Source organism: Miniopterus schreibersii (genome assembly GCF_964146895.1).
Source record: "Miniopterus schreibersii genome assembly, chromosome: 4".
NCBI classification, from domain to species: Eukaryota; Metazoa; Chordata; class Mammalia; order Chiroptera; family Miniopteridae; genus Miniopterus; species Miniopterus schreibersii.
Window position 1 is genome coordinate 47,457,386 of NC_138105.1, and position 19,628 is coordinate 47,477,013.

Here is a 19,628-nt window from a genome sequence, read left to right on the forward strand (position 1 = left end):
TTCAAGAAAAAAATCAGTATAACATTTCTTCATAGGCTCAATGTGATCTTTTGAAGGAAGTCAAAGAGAGAATAAATATTGGAACACTAGAATAATTAATTGTTTTTACAAAAACCATGAAGTCTTCTTCCTCAAGTGCCATGGAAAAAAGGAGAGGCATACACTGTCCTTTAAGTATCCCATGCCTAAATGACGTTCCCTAGGATTCCAGACTTGACCAAAAACCTTCATGCTTCATACAATTTCTAATGTGGTTTTATACACTTGTTCTCAATGTAAGAGTCAGCAAAGATACATAATTGATCAAATCAGCTTAGAAAGCCTAGAATTATTTACCTACAAAATTGGGTCAAACATAGCATTCTGCAATGTTTTTCAGTAAAGAGAAATGAATTATCTCACATAATTTTACAGACAAGGCCTATTGAAAAAAACATAAAGGAAATACTTCTATAGCAGACACTCACACTAACCACCAAGAAAACCGTACCAGATGCCCATGAGAATCCTAAACTCTTACTCTAAAGACTGTTGCCTACCATGGATGCCCTCGGGTCCCTCAGCAGCAGCAGGAAGTGCTCTGCTTTCCTGGAACAGATAAGAACTTTGGATGGACTCTCAGGTTCACCAGAGAAGGGGATATAGCATCATCTGTGAGCACCACCCAGCACCACTGTATTTCTGAAACAGGAGCCATACAAACAGAATTATTTTAACTGTGTTGCCAAACTGCTCCATCTAATGTCGGTTAAAGCTCAACATGAACCAATGGAAGAAAAACTTCTGACATCCATTCTTAACTTTTATAGTAGAAATATTTATGTAAAAAAATCTTCATTGGAAAATATATTGCTAAATTACTCTATAAAAATTATTATTAGCTAATAACATAATTTTATCTACGTAAACTTTTTAAACTGACATTGAATGGATAAATTATTTATCTCCAAAAGTTACTATATCTAGAAGAAAATTTTAAAAATCTATGAGTTAATCTTCAAACTTTAATGTCTGTACCCGTACGATGTTACAAGACAGAACATTGAAAAAAAAAAAATCATCGTTCTATTTGTAAAGAAGGTCAAGGAAACGTGTCTCAGGTGACAGCCAGCCACACACTTACTGCTTTTATCAACCCTGGCCCTCTGTCAAGAACAAACAGTTCTGGTTCATTCAATCGAGAATAGTTTTCTTATTTGGCACAGAGTTATGACAAATTTAATTCTTATTTTCTGATTAAATTTCCAAAAGACACCACATTAAAATTCAAATTATGGCTAAACTCCCCAAGTGTGGCCGATGGCAAAAGTGGAGAAATGCATCTCTAAACACATCAGATCTACAGAAAATTGCTTCACGTTAAACCTTAAGACTATCCTTCCAAATTACTATGTAATCAGCAGTAATGCGACTGGGTGACTGGACCTGTACTTCATTTCCATTCATTTTCATATGAACATGTTGGCAGTCAGTCAAGTTCACTGTGTCCTTTGGAAATCTAATCATACAGAAAACCAGGTAGGACAGAATATATACTACTTAATATATACAAACGAGTCCTGAGAGCAAATTATAAAGGTTGAAAGAGGGGATAACTTCTCATTAAGGCTGTAAGAAATCTGAGTAACTGAAATGAGGAGGTTCTAAAAACCCTGACTAAAGGATATCACTCCCTTGTAGATAAAATGAGCCCGATCTCCAGCAACTTGCTTAAGAATGTCCCGTTCAGTCATTCGCGTCCAATGGCGAGCAGGCGCTTGACATCACAACCAGCTTATAGTTGAACTTCGTCCTCTGCTTTAAGTTCAGGGCACGTGTCACTTAGACGTGTTCCTAAGAAATCTCCAGGCGACAGCAGCGGAGTCGTGGCCGGGGTCTGTGTTGTCAATAGGGAAAGGGATGGAGAAAAACTGGGGGTCATGGCCTCAGGCAGAGACCTGAGATGGTAGAGAAGGGGGGACTGCGGGTATTTCTGAAGTGCCTGCCCTGGGGTGATGGCTGGCATTCTCGGTGGCACTGCTTTAATCCCGGGTTGGGCTACCGCTGTTATCAAAGGGGGCGGGAGGATAAAAGATTTCTTCTCTTTGGGAATTCCAGGTTTATGAAAATGTTCGTCCTTCAGTTTTGCAATATCATTAAACACCGAGGCAAGAGGCTGGAACTTGGGCTCCCAACTGAGGAGATAATCCCAGCGGCAGCTGCCTCTCTCGCCACCATCCGAGGTTCCCTGTGCTGAAAGAGCCGCACGCCTCGCTTCTGGGTCGCCTGGGAGAAAGACGGGCCCTTTGCTGGCCTCAGCCAGCACGTCCGCTCTGCCCTCTCTCTTCCTCAGCGTCTGGGGTGCCACCTGACCTTGAACGCAGGCTGCGCCACCGCCCTCTCCCGCATCCCTGTCCCCCATCCCTGTCGGAACGGTGCCCACCCCGTCGGTGTCCCCGGACACGCAGGAGAGCTGGTCCGAGTCCCGGGGGACGCCCGAGTCGGGCACGCGGGACTCGCGGCCGCTCAGCGCCGAGCCCGAGCCCGAGCCCGAGCCCTTCCTGTAAGGGTGCTCGTTTATCCGCTGGATCTCCTTGTCCTCCGCAGTCTCCCCGTCGGCAGAGCAGCGGCCGCCGGAGCCCGGGCGCCCGCCCAGCCCCGCCGCGTCCTGCCCCGGGGCCCCGGCCACGCCCCGCCGCTCGGGCGCCGCCGGGAAGGGCCTCCCCGCGCCCGCCTCCCTGCTCAGCCTCCCGCCGATACCCAAGGGCGACGGCGCTTTCTTGTCGTCGTGGCTCCTCATGGCGTCTTTCTGTTTATGTCTTAAGATCAGGGCGATCAGAATGAACGCGAGTAACAGGAACACGAGAAAGGCGACGGCGAGGCCGACCGAGAAGCGGCTGGCTGTCCGCGCCCAGCGATGTCCCTCCGAGGACAGAGACACGTTGACAAGAACAGTACAAGAGGCGAACCTGGAGTCCTGTTTAGGGCTATGAGCGATTATTTTCATTTCAATGGTGTCTTCCTTGCTGGCTTGACTTCTAATGAGGGGAAGGGCTTTAGTCAAATAAATATTTCCGTTAGTTTTATTTACTGAAAAGAAAGGAGACGGAGTTTCAAGGGAGTAGAGAACAACACCATCGATCCCAGCATCTGCATCTGATGCTTCCACTCTGCCAATCAACTGTCGTATGTTATTGTTTTCTGGGAGGTTGAAAAAATATTGATCTTGAGTGAAAATGGGTTCAAACTCATCTATCCCTTCAATATCCACCCAAACCGTTAAAGAAGCAGTTGAGTCACCTTTGTCTTTTGCCTGAACCGTGAGGCAATACTTATTGTCATTTTCATAGTCAAGGACTTGCTTAGCATGAATATCCCCTGTCAGAGGGTCAATGAGGAAGGGATCATGGTCACGCCGCGCCCCATGAGTGACAGAACAGGTGGATAAAATAGAATAGGTCAATTCTCCATAAGGACCTGCGTCAAAATCCAAAGCATTTACAGAACATATGGTGGAGAAAACAGGCAGATTTTCCGGAACAACACAGTTCAAGCTTGGGAACAGAAACTGAGGTTCATGGTCATTATCATCTTGGACACCAACAAACACAACTGCAAAAGAAAAATGCTTTTTTTCTTCATCTGAAGCTTGGATAGTTAAAGTAAATTTTATCATTTCTTCATAATCCAAAGGTTTACTCAAATACAGAACTCCAGTTCTTTCTTCTAGGTAAAAATGCCCCTTCTCGTTTCCAGAGATTATGTGGTAGATGATTTCTGCATGTGAACCCTCATCACGGTCACTGGCTGAGACCACAGTGACGTGACTCCCTGGAGGGGTACTTTCCTTGACATGGGCATGGTATCTGAGGCTGCTGAATGTAGGTGGGTTATCATTGACGTCAAGCACTTCTATTGACACAGTGGCGGTGGAACTCAGTGGAGGGCAGCCACGGTCAGACGCCAGAATGACAAGCTTATGACTGGCAGATGCTTCTCTGTCCAGATTGTGAAGCAACACCAGATACCCAACTTGCTTATAAGGATATTCTGAGTGAATGAAACTGGTTTCCAAGCGGAAATTGTTCTGTGAATTACCACTGATGATTGAATATTCAACATGTGTGTTTTCAGGGGTCCAGTCATGGTCAGTGGTTGAAAAGGTGACAAGTGTACCTCCGATTTGGGCATCTTCACTCAAGCTAAGATTGTAATAGTCTACCGCAAACTCAGGGGCGTAATTGTTCATATCCTGTATTTCTATCTCCACTAAGGTAAGAGCCCTCAGGTCAGGAATTCCACCATCACTGGCTTCAATAAGAAGTTGAACTGTTGATTTTTCATCCAGAAGTAATATAGGCTTAATAATAAATATCGTGCCTGAAAAACAAGACGTAGCATTTCAATGTTGTGAAATTAAATTTTCATTAACCGTTTAGTTAGCAAATATTTATCAATATTTACTAATGTGTTTACTTATTTGTTATATTTGTTACTTAAGTTACAACCAAGAGTAACTCCAAATAGGAAATTAAAATTATTATATTTATACTTTTATAACACTTAAGAGTCAGAAATAATATTCATGATATTCATTCCATTAAATATGTGTGAGGCTTGCAGATGACTTTACCATAAATTTCTCTTAATTTTCTTTTTATATTGTAAGTTGTTCCATTGCTATTTTAAAAAAATGTATTCTTATTTGAAAAATTTGTACCCCATTCTACTATCCATAGACACCTGTATAGAGACATTCTAGCATTCAGATATTTATTCTGGAAATACTGGTTGACACCACTCTAGTCAAATGAAAGTAGTAAGTATGATAATGCAGTTACACGTATTATGTAATTATAGAGATGTCTGTCCTAAAGTTCTTGGTTAGTTCAGCATGTGAATTTTCCTCTTGTTGATGAAATATATTTAATACAATGTATTGTTCTAAACATAGAGATATGTAATTTTTAGAACTATGCATGTAAACATTTTTCTAAGACAAATGTGTTTTGAGTGTGGTCACTAAGAAAGAATACAAAATGCTGTCACTTAAATGCCACATTTCAGTTGGAGTCCCACCATGAACGAAATTGACCTGATAACAGTTGATATTTTGAAGATGTTCTAATCAATGTCTCATTGCAAAGTTTGCTGCTAACACTGGCAAGCAAAAGGAACCACCTCCCACCTTCCACACTGTGATTTGCTATCGCGAGGGCAACAGTTGTCATCATCTGAAGACAAATATATATATAAACATATTTATATATATTAAAATAAAAATAAATAAATAAATAAATAAATAAATAAATAAATAAAGAGAGAGAGAGAGAGAAAGGAAAGCCAAATTCCTGACATGTTTATATCCACACGATAACCATTTATCCACACATGTGGCGACATTATCTACTTGTCCCCATTACAACACTCCATGGGTAATTCTGTGCTGGTATTTTGTTACTAAATTCTCCTTCTAGGTAATCCTGAGGTTAATTTTTTTTTAACTGAGATATAATTGGCATATATTATTTTCAGCTATGTACATATTGTGAAGTGATCACCACAATAAGTCTAGTTAACATCCACCATCCTCGGAGTCCTTTTATTTTACTTTTTATCTTTATTGTTGAAAGTATTACAGATGTTCCCTTTTTCCCCCCAATGACCTCCTCCACTCCACCCCTCCCCTCCCCTCGGGGTAATTTTAAATCAGTTCTCAACTTGCGAAATTATGCAACGGTGGGTATAGATGGGGAACACACACTGTGCGGTGTCGCAGGTCCTTCTTTTCCATAGTGTGCTCTGCTAGGGACAGTGCTTTGCTAACTATTCATCTTTATCAAATTTAGCTTTAATGTCTACTCACTGTCAAACTTTCTCTGTACAATGAATGCTTAACTGTCCTAACCTGAAACCACTTGCCTGAATGCATCTCACAGCCACCAATGTCTTGCTGTATTAAAAACACAGGCAGCCTTTGAAGGCATCGAATAAGCCAGAACAGCAGAAAGTGTTTTACTTAATAGAGATGGCTCAAATAATTTCTTTTGGTCCTTATTGAATGAATGATGCTATTACTGAACTTTATGCACCTGGGCTACAGTAAGTTTCCAAACTCTAGTAACATGAAGTCCTCAGTACTGAATTAATCCCCTCAACTTTCAACTTGACTTGAGCCTTTCGAGGCCTGGGATAACTACCTGAACTGTGCTTCGCTGGACTGACCGACTGGGTGTCTACTATATGGGGGTCTCTGAGCCATCACCAGCATTTAATCAATTCCTTTGGCTTTCCAGCCACTGAGATGCTGGAGAAGAGAAATAATCCTGGGATTTGCTACCACAGCATTTGACATAAAGAGAAATGGGATGGTGGTGTCTGTAATACCAGGGGGTGGAGGTGGGGAGCCATTTTAGGAGCATTTGGAAAGGATTATTTCAGGTTTCCACCCTGTAACTCAAAGCTATGGACACTAAAGCCACTATAGATAACTCACCGTTCATAGGATCAATGGAGAATTCCTCAGAAGGGGAAAGAATTCTATAAGAAACGTACTCATGGCTCTCTGCGTCGGTGGCTGCCACAGTCAGCACGGAGTACCCCACAGGCACCGACTCTGGAATGGTGACCTGAGGGAAAAAGAGAGAGGAATGGACTCTGTGCTTAAAGACACGAATCTTCATGGACAGGAGATCATTTCATTTATTTTGCTTATGGAAAATACACAGCAAACCTGACTTTATCAGGCATATTCATTTATAGAGTGGACATATTAAGAAGATTATGTAGTGGTCCTAGAATTCAGAAAAAAAATTTTTTTTAATTTAATTAAGTTTTGATTTTTTTTATTATGAAAAAATTTCCTTCTAAATTATTTCTGTGTGGTAGAGGATGGTTAATACATTCGATAATATATTATTACTTATACACATTATCTAATTTAGCAAGCCTTCACAGAAAAGCATTACTTAGGTTAGTTTCTCTCCTATGTTTACACAGAAACCTTGCATGTGTTACCTTCAAGAGTCCCAGAGCCCATTCCAAGTACTTAGTTGAACGCTATCATTGTCCTTACTTCTATAAGCATACACTATGCTCTAAAAACTAAAATTTCCACTTTGCTCATAATTGTGCAAAATGTTAATCATTTTGTTATCATTCAAAATGTTAATCATTTCAAAATATTCTAAAAAGGGGCCTAGGAAAGAAAAAACTTCCCAAATTAACTGCAGATAATCCCAGCTACCTTATTGTCTTATCTGTAGCTTTGAAAATATTAGGCAAGTTCCAATTATTATGAACAACTGGACCCCAATCCCTAAAAACCAGAAAAATGATGACATAGTTTTATAAGATGACACATGATACATACTTCAGAAATGGAATAGAATTACATATTCAATTCCACATATAATTCAATCCTCCATGATATTAAATATAAAACCTTTAGCATCAACTTAAGCACTAAAAACAGTGACTGCTGTATTATAAATTAGACTGTCAACAGCGGGAGGCTTACTTTGTTCCCTTTCCTTTCTAGCTTGGGCTGTGTTTCAGCATCTCTGTGAGCTGTTTACCTGGTAAGAATCTTGAGAAAATACTGGTGGGTTATCATTGACGTCCAACACACGGACGATGAGTGCTCCCTCTGTGTGGTGCACCGAATCAGAAATTTGGATAAGCAGCTCATGTTCAGTAGCTTCTTCAAAATCCAATGTTTTCACTAGCACCACTACTCCAGTGCTCTGATCAATAGCAAACTTGCTTCCAGGATTACTGCCTTTCGCGAAACTGAAGATGAAAGCTGGATTCAAATCCACATCGTGAACTGATATTTGAGTCACAATCACACCAGGCAAAGAATCTGAAACAGTCATGACCAATGTCAGTCTCCATTAAAATTCATCCTTTGAAATACCTTCCTTTAATAGTTCAATACAAGGTTTATTTTTTAAGTCCAACAGGATTTGCTGTTTCTTGGCATGATTTCTCATACAAAGCTTGTTATAAACTGAACAAAAACTTTGAAGAATTTATAAGCCGAATAAAAGTGAAAATTTACCACTGAGTCAGGAATTGAGGAGGTAGGGTATATTCAATTTTTATATTACATTTTTCATTGTATGCTTACTACACAATTCCAGCACCAAGAAACATTCTAAGCCACTCATTTGTACTGTGTAGTTTCTGTATCGAAATCATATATTCATGGGAGATATGGGCAGGAAGAAGGTTATTACTCAAAACATTAACGCAAAACACAAGATTTTGAAAAGTAGGCAATATTGAAATAAAAATTCTTGGATGCTGAAGTTAGGAATTGATACTCAGTTCTTTGCACTTATCTTGCAAAATTATTTCTTTTGGAGTGAGACATACATTGCTTCCTTCCCTTAAAATATGACTCTCAAAATGCTCATCATTATAGAAGGACAAAGTATAGAGAGTACTAGTTATAAAAACAAGTCTTTAATGTTATTCACCAAAAAAAAAAAAAATCACAAAATAGATGATATGCTAAATGCCTCATACAGTATGTGTTCTCTAGTCTAAGCTGCCGTGAAAGGGACTTTGTTTTTTAGCATACATGTATGGTACAGGTAGAAGGACGATGCCACGGTATTCAGAACAGCTCCACTGCATATAAGACTCATAATTTTCATATTCAAGCCTGAACATTCTTGATGTGCACCAACCACACCTTACCCCATTCAGTATGTTTTGATTTATATTGTTCGTTCTTATGATATAATTATACTGGGCACCCTGCTGCATTTTGATGCTAATGCATGTACTTTTTCCTTCAGTAAAAGCACATGAAAATATGTCAAATAGGCAGAAAGCAAAACTTAAATATTTTTTATTGATAGAGTATTTCAGAATATTTAGAATATGTGTAGATATTCTTATATATAGAAGCTTCTGGAATATATCCCTCTGTGAGTGGTGATGGTTAGAATTTGTTTGGAAAAGGGACATAAAATGTTAGGAATACTTCAGGAATAAGTTTGGTGTTAATAATGAAAGGAGCCTGGCCTGGCATGGTTCAGCGGTTGAGCATCGGCCTAGGATCCAGGAGATCAGGGTTCAATTCCCGGTCGGGGCACATGCCAGGTTGTGGGCTCAATCCCCAGGCAGGGGCGTGCAGGAGGCAGCCGATCAATGACTCTCTCGTCATTGATGTTTCTATCTCTCTCTCTCCCTCTTCCTTGTTCTCTCTGAAATCAATGAAGATGTGTTTAAAAAATAATAATAATAATGAAAGGAGAGAGGCAAGTGAGGCGCCACACTATCTGCAACTTCAGCTATAAAGAGTTGGGTTGTATTTTATTGCTAGAGCCATTGAACACAGGCAACTTTGGGATCATAGTCTATGGAGTCATCGTGTAGCCCAGATGCCCAAACAATTAAGATTAAGCAGCATATCATGTAAAATTTTGTATTTGCAGCTTCTACCACTAATGTGATAAAGTCTTTCTGCAAATGTTGAAGTTTAGTTTACATTAGAGGAAAATGATGACTTTGTATGATGAACATCCAATTCCCTTCACTTATTACTTGTCATTAGTGTACTTGCAAAGACCGACAAAGTTACCAGTCTGAGATCGCTTCTTCTCAGAGGAGTTTTAAGATGATTATCAGTCAACAAAATATGTTTCTTCATAGAGCAGATTTCATTTTTAAGAAATGTCTGAACATAAAAAGAACCCATGTGCAACAGTGGTATGAGCATGGGAACTGGCTTCCCACTGAATCCCAGCTTTAACATTGAACTTATCTGACATTTGGTAATTAACTTCTGACCATCCATATTCTATTCTGTAAAATAAAGATGGAAACTGTCTAAGTTGCATGGTTGCTGAGAATTAGTACTCATATTTAGTATAGCACCTGGCTGAAAATAGGGTAGATGATATTATACAAGTTAATCAAAACCACTGTTCCAAATTGCCACACTTACTTTCTGCAATTTCCACTGCTTCAAGGGGTAGAAACACTGGGGCATTGTCATTTACATCAGTCACCTGGATCTTGACCACACTTGTACCAGAAAGCCTGGGCATCCCTTTATCTGTGGCTTGCACAATCAAGCTGGTTTGGAAAAAAATAAAGAAAAACAACATAAATATCAGATTTCCAGTTGAAAATTTTAAAATAAGCTGATTAGATACATTTATTTCTCTTCCTGGCTTTTTTTAAATGGCATCATTTAAAATTTATTTCGTAAGAATGGTAGCCTGAAATTTATTTATTTATTTGTGACATGTTTAGAGAAGCAAATCCAGCAAGCCACCAGGGATCATGAGGCATTTGTATCAAAGCAATGCACCATTTCTGGGAGATAGACCGTCAAATTCAGTCCTTTTTTACTAAAAATAACCTAAAAGACACAAATCCCATGACCTGATCTTTGGATAAATAGATTGTCTACTCTGCCACACACAGCCTGTATATTGCTACATATTTTCATTTTACTATATCAACAAAAGATAGAGCTACTAAAAGATTGCTTCATATTGATATTTTTTCAGACCCAAATTGCAAAACAATCAAAACTGTAGAATTAAGAGAGAAAAAATTGCCATGATTAATATACATATAAAAAATGCATGATTGGGCAAGACTATAAAGTACATGTGAAAGGATTCACATGCAGTGAAGTGATTCAGTCTCTCTTGGATGATGGTATGACTAGCTTCTCCAGCAACCAAGTTAAAAAACTTATTAGTGTCTTCAACTTCTCCCTTTCTGTCACCACCTTTCCAACACCCAACTAATTATGTGTTGAATAGATTTTACCTCCTGGGTATCACTCATCCATTTCACTCTCACCTTCAGAGCCTCAGAAAGGCTGATCAGCCATCCTGCTTTGCCAGGGATTAAAGGGTTTCCTGGGATATGAGATTTTCAGATTTTTAAAAAAACTAGGACAGTTCTAGGCAAACCAGGACAAGTTGGTTCTGTAGTCTCAACATCTTTACCTGGAATGGTGTATATTCATTATATCTTTTTTCATCTGGAGTATCTGTTTACTCACCAATCTCCCTACTACAAGTCTCATCTGCTCCATTCCAACCCCCACACTGCCACTCAGTTGTTCTGTCTAAACTCCCGATCTGAAAACGTGAGTCCCTATTTAAAACCTTTCCTTATCTCTCCATGTCTACAAGAGGTAGTCCCAGCATTGAGCATGTACACATGACCTTCTATGATTTGGCTTCTGCCTCAAATCCCTATCCCTACGCCTCTTGATCCTTCAAAGCTCACATCTTGGCCTTTCATAAGCTTTCACTGACCTCTCTTTTGATTTGGAGGTCCCTTCTCTGTCCCATAGCACCCTGTACATTCTTCTGCGTAACAAACATCAGCCTTTCTTCTTAATGATTATTTGTCAGCCTCTCCAGTAAGTTCTTGGAGGGTCGGTGGGCTACCTTATCTGATTTTCTTTAATATATATTGGACACTGGTTTCTCAAGATTTATTCAAGATTATAAATGTACTGTCACAGAGCCAGATTGAAGCGCAGGTCTTGGTTGAACGGACAGCTTGTGATCCTCCTTAGATTTGCCTCTCTTACTGTGTATATGTCACTCCTTAGTGTATAATCATCAGCTGATTTTTCACTCTCCTCTAATCACTGGGAGGTGTAGGAGGGCAGCTGAGTAATAAAGTGAGTTGTCAATCAGAAGATGATCTCTATTTCAGAGGCAGTATTAGTCTTAGCCAGCTGTTGATGCTACCTTTTGAGAAACTGAGTCTTAGAAGTTGACACACTTTTACTTTCTTTTCCATTGTTAGCTTACCTGATAAGTCTACTTTCTTCCCAACCTTAAATTTAAAAATGATGTAAAATAAGCATCAACTCTTTCTTGGTTTAAAATCCATTTAATAGCAAATGATTCCTGTTTACCTACCGTTCAGGAAGCACACAGACTGCCTTCAACACTGTCAAAGTTGGGATATCAGTATAATACAGACTTTGAGTTCTACACTTCTGGGGCCTAGGAATAATTCCATGTGGAAAGTTTGTTTTGTTAGTTTGAACATAAGTCAGGTACATATGGAAATATTTTACTAAAAATAATCAACTCATAATGTTCTCTATCCCTGCTGCCTGCCCTTCCCCAATATCATACTAAAGTCTCAGCCAAGACATCAAAGTTATGTCTTATTCTTCCACCATAGCCATAACCACCCTTATTTTCATAACGTTACGACTTCAGGGGTTCTATGTATTGCCGACGTCAAGCTTAAAAAAGTGGGACTCTTTGATATAGAGAAAAATACATAATTCAGTTTCAAAATAAAAGGACAAGTAAAAAGTTTCTCAATGGCTTAAAAAATGAAAAATTATACAGGCAGATCCACTGAGATTCTACACACAACCTCTGCAAGACCTCAAGTTTCTTATGATGGCTCCTTGGCATTCTTTTTGTAACTATTGGCTGTAGCCAGTCCAACTGGCTCCATGTTTCCGAACTGCTACCCTGATGAGTACCTGTATTACCAGCAGAGACTATAAATGAGTCTGGACCAATTTAAAACAGGCCCATTCTAGCTCAGAGCATTTTTCTCCTACTCTACCCGTGGGAAGCTTCTTTTACCATGTTAAACTTTAAATGAGGCTTTGACCAGGTAAGATCTTTGCTGATTGCTTTAACAAATACTGAAGATGTTGGTAGAGGACTTTTCACAACTCACACTCAACAGTACCTTAACTGTCTACCAACAATAAGGTGTTCCTTCTGAAATTCTAAAAAAACTAAAGATATCAGCCAACATCAGGAACACCTATGAAAAGAAGAGCTATGATTTCTGGTTACATCTATACAGTTTTATCTCCTCTTCTTTCTGAGATTCTACTATAACGATAGCAAAAGAATTTAAACTTAGATATATATCCATAAAGCTAAAAAGAAAATGGGAGAAGGTATGAACTGGTGGAGCAGGTGAGAAGTTTCAATGAATTTCTGGAAAATGCAAGCAGATTAAGCAGTGGTTACTCATGAGTGGGTCACAGATTAAAATGCATTTGGAGAGAGATCAGGATGAAGGAGAAACAGATTTGCTGGCAGGTAACCAAAGAGAGGCTCAAGACATGGCAAATGGTGAGGTGAGATATTGCGTTAAAAATAGCTTAAAGATTATTTTAAACTCAAGATACAGAACAGTTAAGTCCCCATGCCCACTGCTCTTCACTCCCAGGCAAAAGAATTCCTGACGATCATACTCAGAATAAGTAATATTGAGGGACTGTCCCTGGAGAAATGAAAGCCCCTCCCAAAGGAAAAAGAACTCTCTATATGTTGTCATTTGTATGTCATCCTGCAAAGTAGCTACTGCTTCTCTGCTCCATTGGAATGTAGAGGGCGTTGGTCAGTGAGCTCCTCCAGCCCACTCAGAGGTACCGGTGACTTCGCTGCTGCCTCACTCAGAACCAAGGATCATCAGTTACTTCCAGAAAGCCTCCCACATGAAAACGACAGTGCAGAACAGACAAAGAGAAGAAACGTGCCCAACGGAAACAGAGATCTTGAAAGAACAAAAGAAAATGTAGGAACAATTCTAATGAATGTCCTTGAAGATGTATCAGAAGATGATGCATGCACACATCAATAACGGGATGCTATGGAAAAGCTCAAAGAACAAGGAAGAAACTTTGGAAATAAATGTATAAACGATGTCCCCAAATGTTTTTCAGCCAGAGCGAAATGAGAAAGTTTAGAAGATTAAAATTAAGGTATTCTCCCTAAAAAAATAAAACAAAAATAAACCAACACACAAAACAAGAAACAGAAAGTAGGAAATAAAATATTATTGACAAAAGATCGATCCAACAATTGATTGACTAGGGTTCAGGGCAAAGGAACAGGACAAAGTAAGCAAACCAAAACGAAACAGAAGAAGAGGTGATTAGCAATGAAATAAGATAAAGTAGAAAGACTTCTCATTAAAACAGCAGACAAGTACTCAGCACAAAGAAAGACCCACATCGTGGTATATAATCACAAAATTCCTAAACATTAGACATAAAGAAAATAACCTGAAAACTTCCACAGAGAAGAAAAAAACAAATCATGTACAAAACGTATCATTAGAATGGCACCAGACTTCTCAACAGCAACATTGGGTTTTAAAAGATCACAGAATACAGTGGTGCCTCGGTTTTCTAACGCCTCCGTTAACGAACATTTTGGGTTACAAACGCCATAAACTCAGAAGGAAATGCTTCAGTTTTCGAACCCGCCTCGGAAGTGGAACCCGCCCCACGGCCTCTGCTGAGGGCAGGATCCTGAGGCCCAGCTGTGGGCTGTGGAGCCCTCGGTTTTCGAACCTTTCAGAACCAAGGATGGGCTTCCGGAGAGGATCACATTCGAAAACCAGGGTACCACTGTACCTTCAAAAGCCTAAAAAAAATTCAACTTCTATTCTATCCATTGTATAAATCACATGTGAAAGTAGAATAAAGGCATTTTTAGATATTCAAGAACTCAGAGAATTTACTTCCCTGGCCAAAGCTACTGGAAGAGAAAACTAAGAAAGAGAAAGACATGGGATCTGTAATATGGGCTCAACTTAGGAGAGCAGTAAAGCAAAGTCATGGAAGAATCAGCTTTGCTGAAGGCTTAGAAAACTGCTGCAGATTATTAACGCTGGACCTGGAGGGCAGAAAGCAGTAGGAAAAGGTCCTGAAAGAACAAAGAGGACTTGATAGAATATTTGATATAAGAGGCATCTGGGCGGGGGGGGGGGGGGGGTGTTATGGGTGGGCACAACAGAGCTCCTGGAGCCTTAACATGGAATTAAATACATGGATGTAGCAAATTCAGTGAGGGGAAAAAAAAAAGATAATCATTATCTTTGGAGCAGGGAGAAGACACATGAGTATGACATGGCTCTGAAGTGAACATTCATAGAATCATATAATGCAAACTGATTACTAATTAAATGAAAACCAGTGAATGAGTGTAAAGAGAGAATTGGATAAGAGAAAGTAAAAATATTAAATGCACTTCTATTGTAACAAGAAGTTGAGAGATTGTTTAAAATGATCAATGAAGACATATTGGTGTCTATACTAATGGAGAAAACCAGTTAAAAATGTCAGTCTCTGGGGACTTTAGTGTTGGGATGGGTGAGGCAACAGTGGCTGACTTCTTAATATGTTGATATACTCTATGATACTACTTGATTTTTTAAAAGTGTATTACTTTGATAATAAAAATCTTGGCCCTGAAGTGTTACAATGCTCCCAGGAATATTCAATTATCAACTTAAACGGCAATAAATCTCTCCTCTTCAGTTATAAGTCAAGCAGCAGAAACGCCTTCAAATGATTCAAATAGAATTTTTGAGTGCTCATACCTAGATGTGTTATTTTACAACTACAAGCTGGAACTTATTTTTTTTTTTCCTTTCTGTTTTGTGTTTTATAAATATACAGGAGTGTGCTTTTAAATTTTTTTATTGATTTTTTTTTCTTTTCTTTTTTTTTTAGAGAGAGGGAGAGAGAGAAAAAAAACAACAATGAATCAGCTGCCTCCTGCACACCTCCTACTGGGGATCAAGCCCACAACCCAGGCATGTGCCCTGAATGGGAATCCAACCGCTGGCCTTTTGGTGCACGGGATGATGCCCATCCAACTCAACCACACCGGCCAGGGCAGGTGTGTACTTTTAAGATTCATTCACATAATACAATAGGAAGCCCTACTACAACCACTTGAGTGGACAAGAATCTGGGTTCTATCGTTTACTATCTACATAATCTTGGCAAATCTTACCTCTGTGAACTTCAGTTTCCTTATTCTGTAAATCTTGAGTCTATTGTGAGAAATCAACATGTAGTGCAGGTGCTCCCTAAGTTACTGTGATTGTTACTATGCTTCCTGCCATGGATTATACAGGCACTCAACGTTTGAGCTCCCTGAAAACAAGAACTGTTTCATATGTCTTTATATCTCAAGCTCAGCAAACAGTTTTTAAAATTCAGAAATATCAGTCAGACAGAACTTAAGGTCTGTCTTATAATTTGTTATCATTTTTCTACTGTGTTTTCTTATATGTGGTTTAAGATAAGGGTGAAAACTTGTTTAATTTTTATTTAATGCATTTATATTGAATAGAATCATAACCAACAATACCATTTTCCCCCTTGTTTTATCCTGTAAAACAGAGGATTGAAATTGAGACTATTTTCCTCAATCAGACAAAATAACAATAGTTCAAAAGTAAAGGTAAAAGCTAAATGACGCCTTTCCCAAAGCATTCACTGGAGGTATATCACTGGACATATAAATAGGCTAGGGGGAAATCATCTTCTATTTCCCACTGCCTTAAATATCAGAAAGAGCACTAAAGAGGAAGAGAAGCTACAGGGAGAAGGGGAGGCCCCAAACCTAGAGAGATACAGGAGGTTTAAAATATTTCCTTGCCTTGGTGATACTGGAGATTGTGTGTGTGTGTATGTGTGCGTCTGTATCTCTCTGTGGCTGTATGTGTAGAATTTGGCTTCTCTCAGTTCTTCCAGCCTTGAGTTAAATTCTTTATGGAGAACTGGGAAGGGACACTTTTAAACACTGGGATCAATTTAAATGTTGGGAACACTGAAACTATGACGCACATAGCACATAGGAAAAACTGGAAGGAGTTAGATTTAATGGCTAATTAGGCTCCATTGAGTAAGAGGCACTTCGTAACAGAGAGTCTACAATCAGGAAATGCTTAGTTCCTGGAACACAGCTGACATTGGATAATGTCTGAATTTGTAATCATACCAGGTGGCAACTAGACTGAGATTTACCTGCAGTCATCTATGGAGAGAGAAAAAAAGCTTAATGCTTAAAATTGCTATAGCAACAATGTGGCCAGGAGAGGTTTTAACATATTTATGCAATAAGTTTTAATATATTTATACAAAAGTATCACAACAATTGATGACTATAAGATATTACCAAAAAATTCGACTAGTTAATACAAGGTAAGGTCTTAAACTTTTAAAATACTTTTGAAGTAATATTTTGAAGTGTATTAAACAAAAATATTTAAACCCTTATACTTTTATTAGAGTTGGGAAGTTTTTTAGAGGTTAATTAGTCCAATCCTCCTAGTAACAGATCTCATTAACCAGCTCAGCTACAGGAACATCCTGCACGCTCCTCATAAACATGAACGTAGCCGAGCCTAGGAGGATACTGACACTTAGGTCTTCTGTATACCTGTTTTCCCCGGAAACAGGTCAGCTCTGTAGCTTGTACAGTGGAAACACTGTGACTCAGACTCAGAATCCCTAGCTGCAAGTCCATGTTTGAATGTTAAGTGGTTCTGTGACCCTGAGCAATCCACTCCACCTGTTGTATTTATTTATCTTTATTGTTGAAAGTATTACAGATGTCCCCTGCTTTTCCCCCGTTGATCCCCTCAACCCCGCTCCCGCCCCAGGCCTTCACTGCACTGTCTGTGTCCGTGGGTTACGCATATATGTGCTTAAATTCCTAGGTTAATCTCCCCCCCGCCCCCACCCGCCTTCCCTCTGAGATCCCTCAGTCTGTTGCCCGCTTCCACGTCTCTGGTTCTATTTCGCTCGTCCGTTTATTCTGTTCACTAGATTCCGCGTGTGAGTGAGATCCTACTTGTCTTCCTCTGTTGTCTTTTCAGTGAGTAAGAAAATGCGCACCTTAACCTCCCCGGAAGGTGACTGGGAGGATTAAGGGAAACACTGTATGTGCAAGGCCTTTGGGAAGAACACACAGAAAATGTCACAAAACTATGAAGCATATTAAAATAAGTAATAAGAAAGTCAAGCGTCTCCTTGACCCCTGACTGCCCACATGACCACCTCTCCAGCGACAAGGTTAACAGCTTCTTCCACGTTCTTCCCGCCGCCGTCCGGCTAAGCGGGCCGCTGCTCAGAGCCTGCGGCGTGAGCACGACACGCCCTGTTTCATCCACGGAGCCACATGTCCCAGAGCTCTGTCTAATCTAGTTCTAGTTCTAATCATCTTTGCAACACTGCAAATACTTTCTAAGGCTCTTCCAATATATCAAAAGGGTGATCATACATTGGATCAAAGGGAAAACACATTTTACAACTAGGCTTGTATAGTAGGAAGTCAAGCTCAAAGCAACAATAGTATTGTCAGAAACAAAGCAGACAGCTGGCCAAATGGACTGGAATCTGGGACAAACCTGTAGGAGCTGGTGGACTCGTAATCCAGAAGGCCCTGTGCTGTTATCACGCCGCTCAGGGCGTCGATGTGGAACACCTGTCCTTGGTTGCCGGCGAGGATGGAGTACTCAGTGAGGCCGTTCAACCCGCTGTCCAGGTCAGTGGCAAAAACCTGTGGGGAAGCAACTCTTGCGTTAGATAAGAATTTAATCTGCAACATGGGTCAAGTCTGTTTTTCAGACAAATGCTTTATGAAGGAATCACAGATGGTCAAACACATTTAAAAACCAATGATCAAAGCAACACCGACAGACTGCTGAATCTTACATTTCACTTCACAATAAAGTGGGTAACAGATTAGGAAGCAAGCCTGCGCTCTCATTCAAAGGATTTCCTGGTAACTTTCAGTAGGAGCCCAACGTATTTAGAGCTACAATTTTAGACAAGAGGAAAACATAGTTGGAAAAAACCCAATTTGCTTGAATAGAAAGCTTCCAGTGCTGTATGTGGATTCAGGCTAGCCCCAGAAAAGGAAAGAAATGATAGAGGAAGCCTCCACATAGTAAATGGGAATCTGCCATTGTTTTTTTATTTCTTGCTTAAAGTATTGCCAGTAAAGGGAGCCATGTGTGGGGTTCTTTATATTATATTGAGAGTCTTTTAAAAAAGGGATCTTTAAATAGATGAAACAAAGTTTAGATTTAATGCTAACAACTTTACCCCCTGATGATTTATGTGACAAGTTACCAAAATAGTGTTGAGGACAAACAAAAGTTTTGCAGTGGTCTCCAGGGAGATTTATTATTTAGTCTGTATTACATTTTGATCACAAAACCATTAGTGAATTCAAGGTCTTGTTTGTGAACAAGTTGACAGATAAATTTAATTTTTTTTAAACTTATTTTTATTCTCTATGCCCAACAGCCCTGGCCTGAGGTTATGTCCCTGTCATCTCCCTCTTGAGTAACTGCACTGATGTCCTAGTGAGTTTTTGCTTCTATTTCTCCACCCTCTCAACTTGTCCTTCACACACTGCTGCCAGAGTTCTCAGGGGATCCTGAGTGGCCGAGTGGGATGGCCGGGACATCATCAGGAGAGCACACAGCCAGCTATTTGGTACAGAAAGACTGCAATACACAGTTCCCTTTGGGATCACCAGGAAGAGAAACTCATCTGTATCTAGGCAGAAGAAAGTCTATCGTGTCCCCTGGGGTCATACACTTAAAAGTGTTCCAGGGTAGGCCTCCCAGGAGGTACATCCGTTAGGGTTTTAGGATGCCAGCAATACATATCCATTATGGCTAACTTCACCAGGAAAAAATGCATAAGAAAGATAGAGCCCAGGTGAAGCATAAGAACCTGGACAACTCTGGGGGTGGCTTCGAGTTGTTATCATCAAGCTAAATGAGCTCTAACTTATCTCTGTCCCGTCACTCAAGTTTCAATTTCCAGGGAGAGGAAGTCTCTGTAAGACTGAGGC

At 39.8% G+C, this 19,628-nt stretch overlaps 1 protein-coding gene across 1 annotated transcript in view; it reads right to left on the minus strand.

Moving 5' to 3' along the window:
• Positions 1–1,774: 1,774 nt before the first annotated feature.
• Positions 1,775–19,628, minus strand: part of DCHS2 (dachsous cadherin-related 2) — a gene marked incomplete at its 3' end in the record, with an annotated part of 174,089 nt that continues 156,235 nt past the window's right edge. Inside the window, exons 16-20 of the mRNA XM_081135422.1 lie at positions 18,169–18,320; positions 9,941–10,071; positions 7,557–7,843; positions 6,476–6,608; positions 1,775–4,359 (exon numbers count right to left, since the gene is read on the minus strand). Coding sequence (XP_080991548.1) covers positions 1,775–4,359; positions 6,476–6,608; positions 7,557–7,843; positions 9,941–10,071; positions 18,169–18,320 — 3,288 coding nt within the window. The remainder of the gene's footprint in view (positions 4,360–6,475; positions 6,609–7,556; positions 7,844–9,940; positions 10,072–18,168; positions 18,321–19,628) is intronic.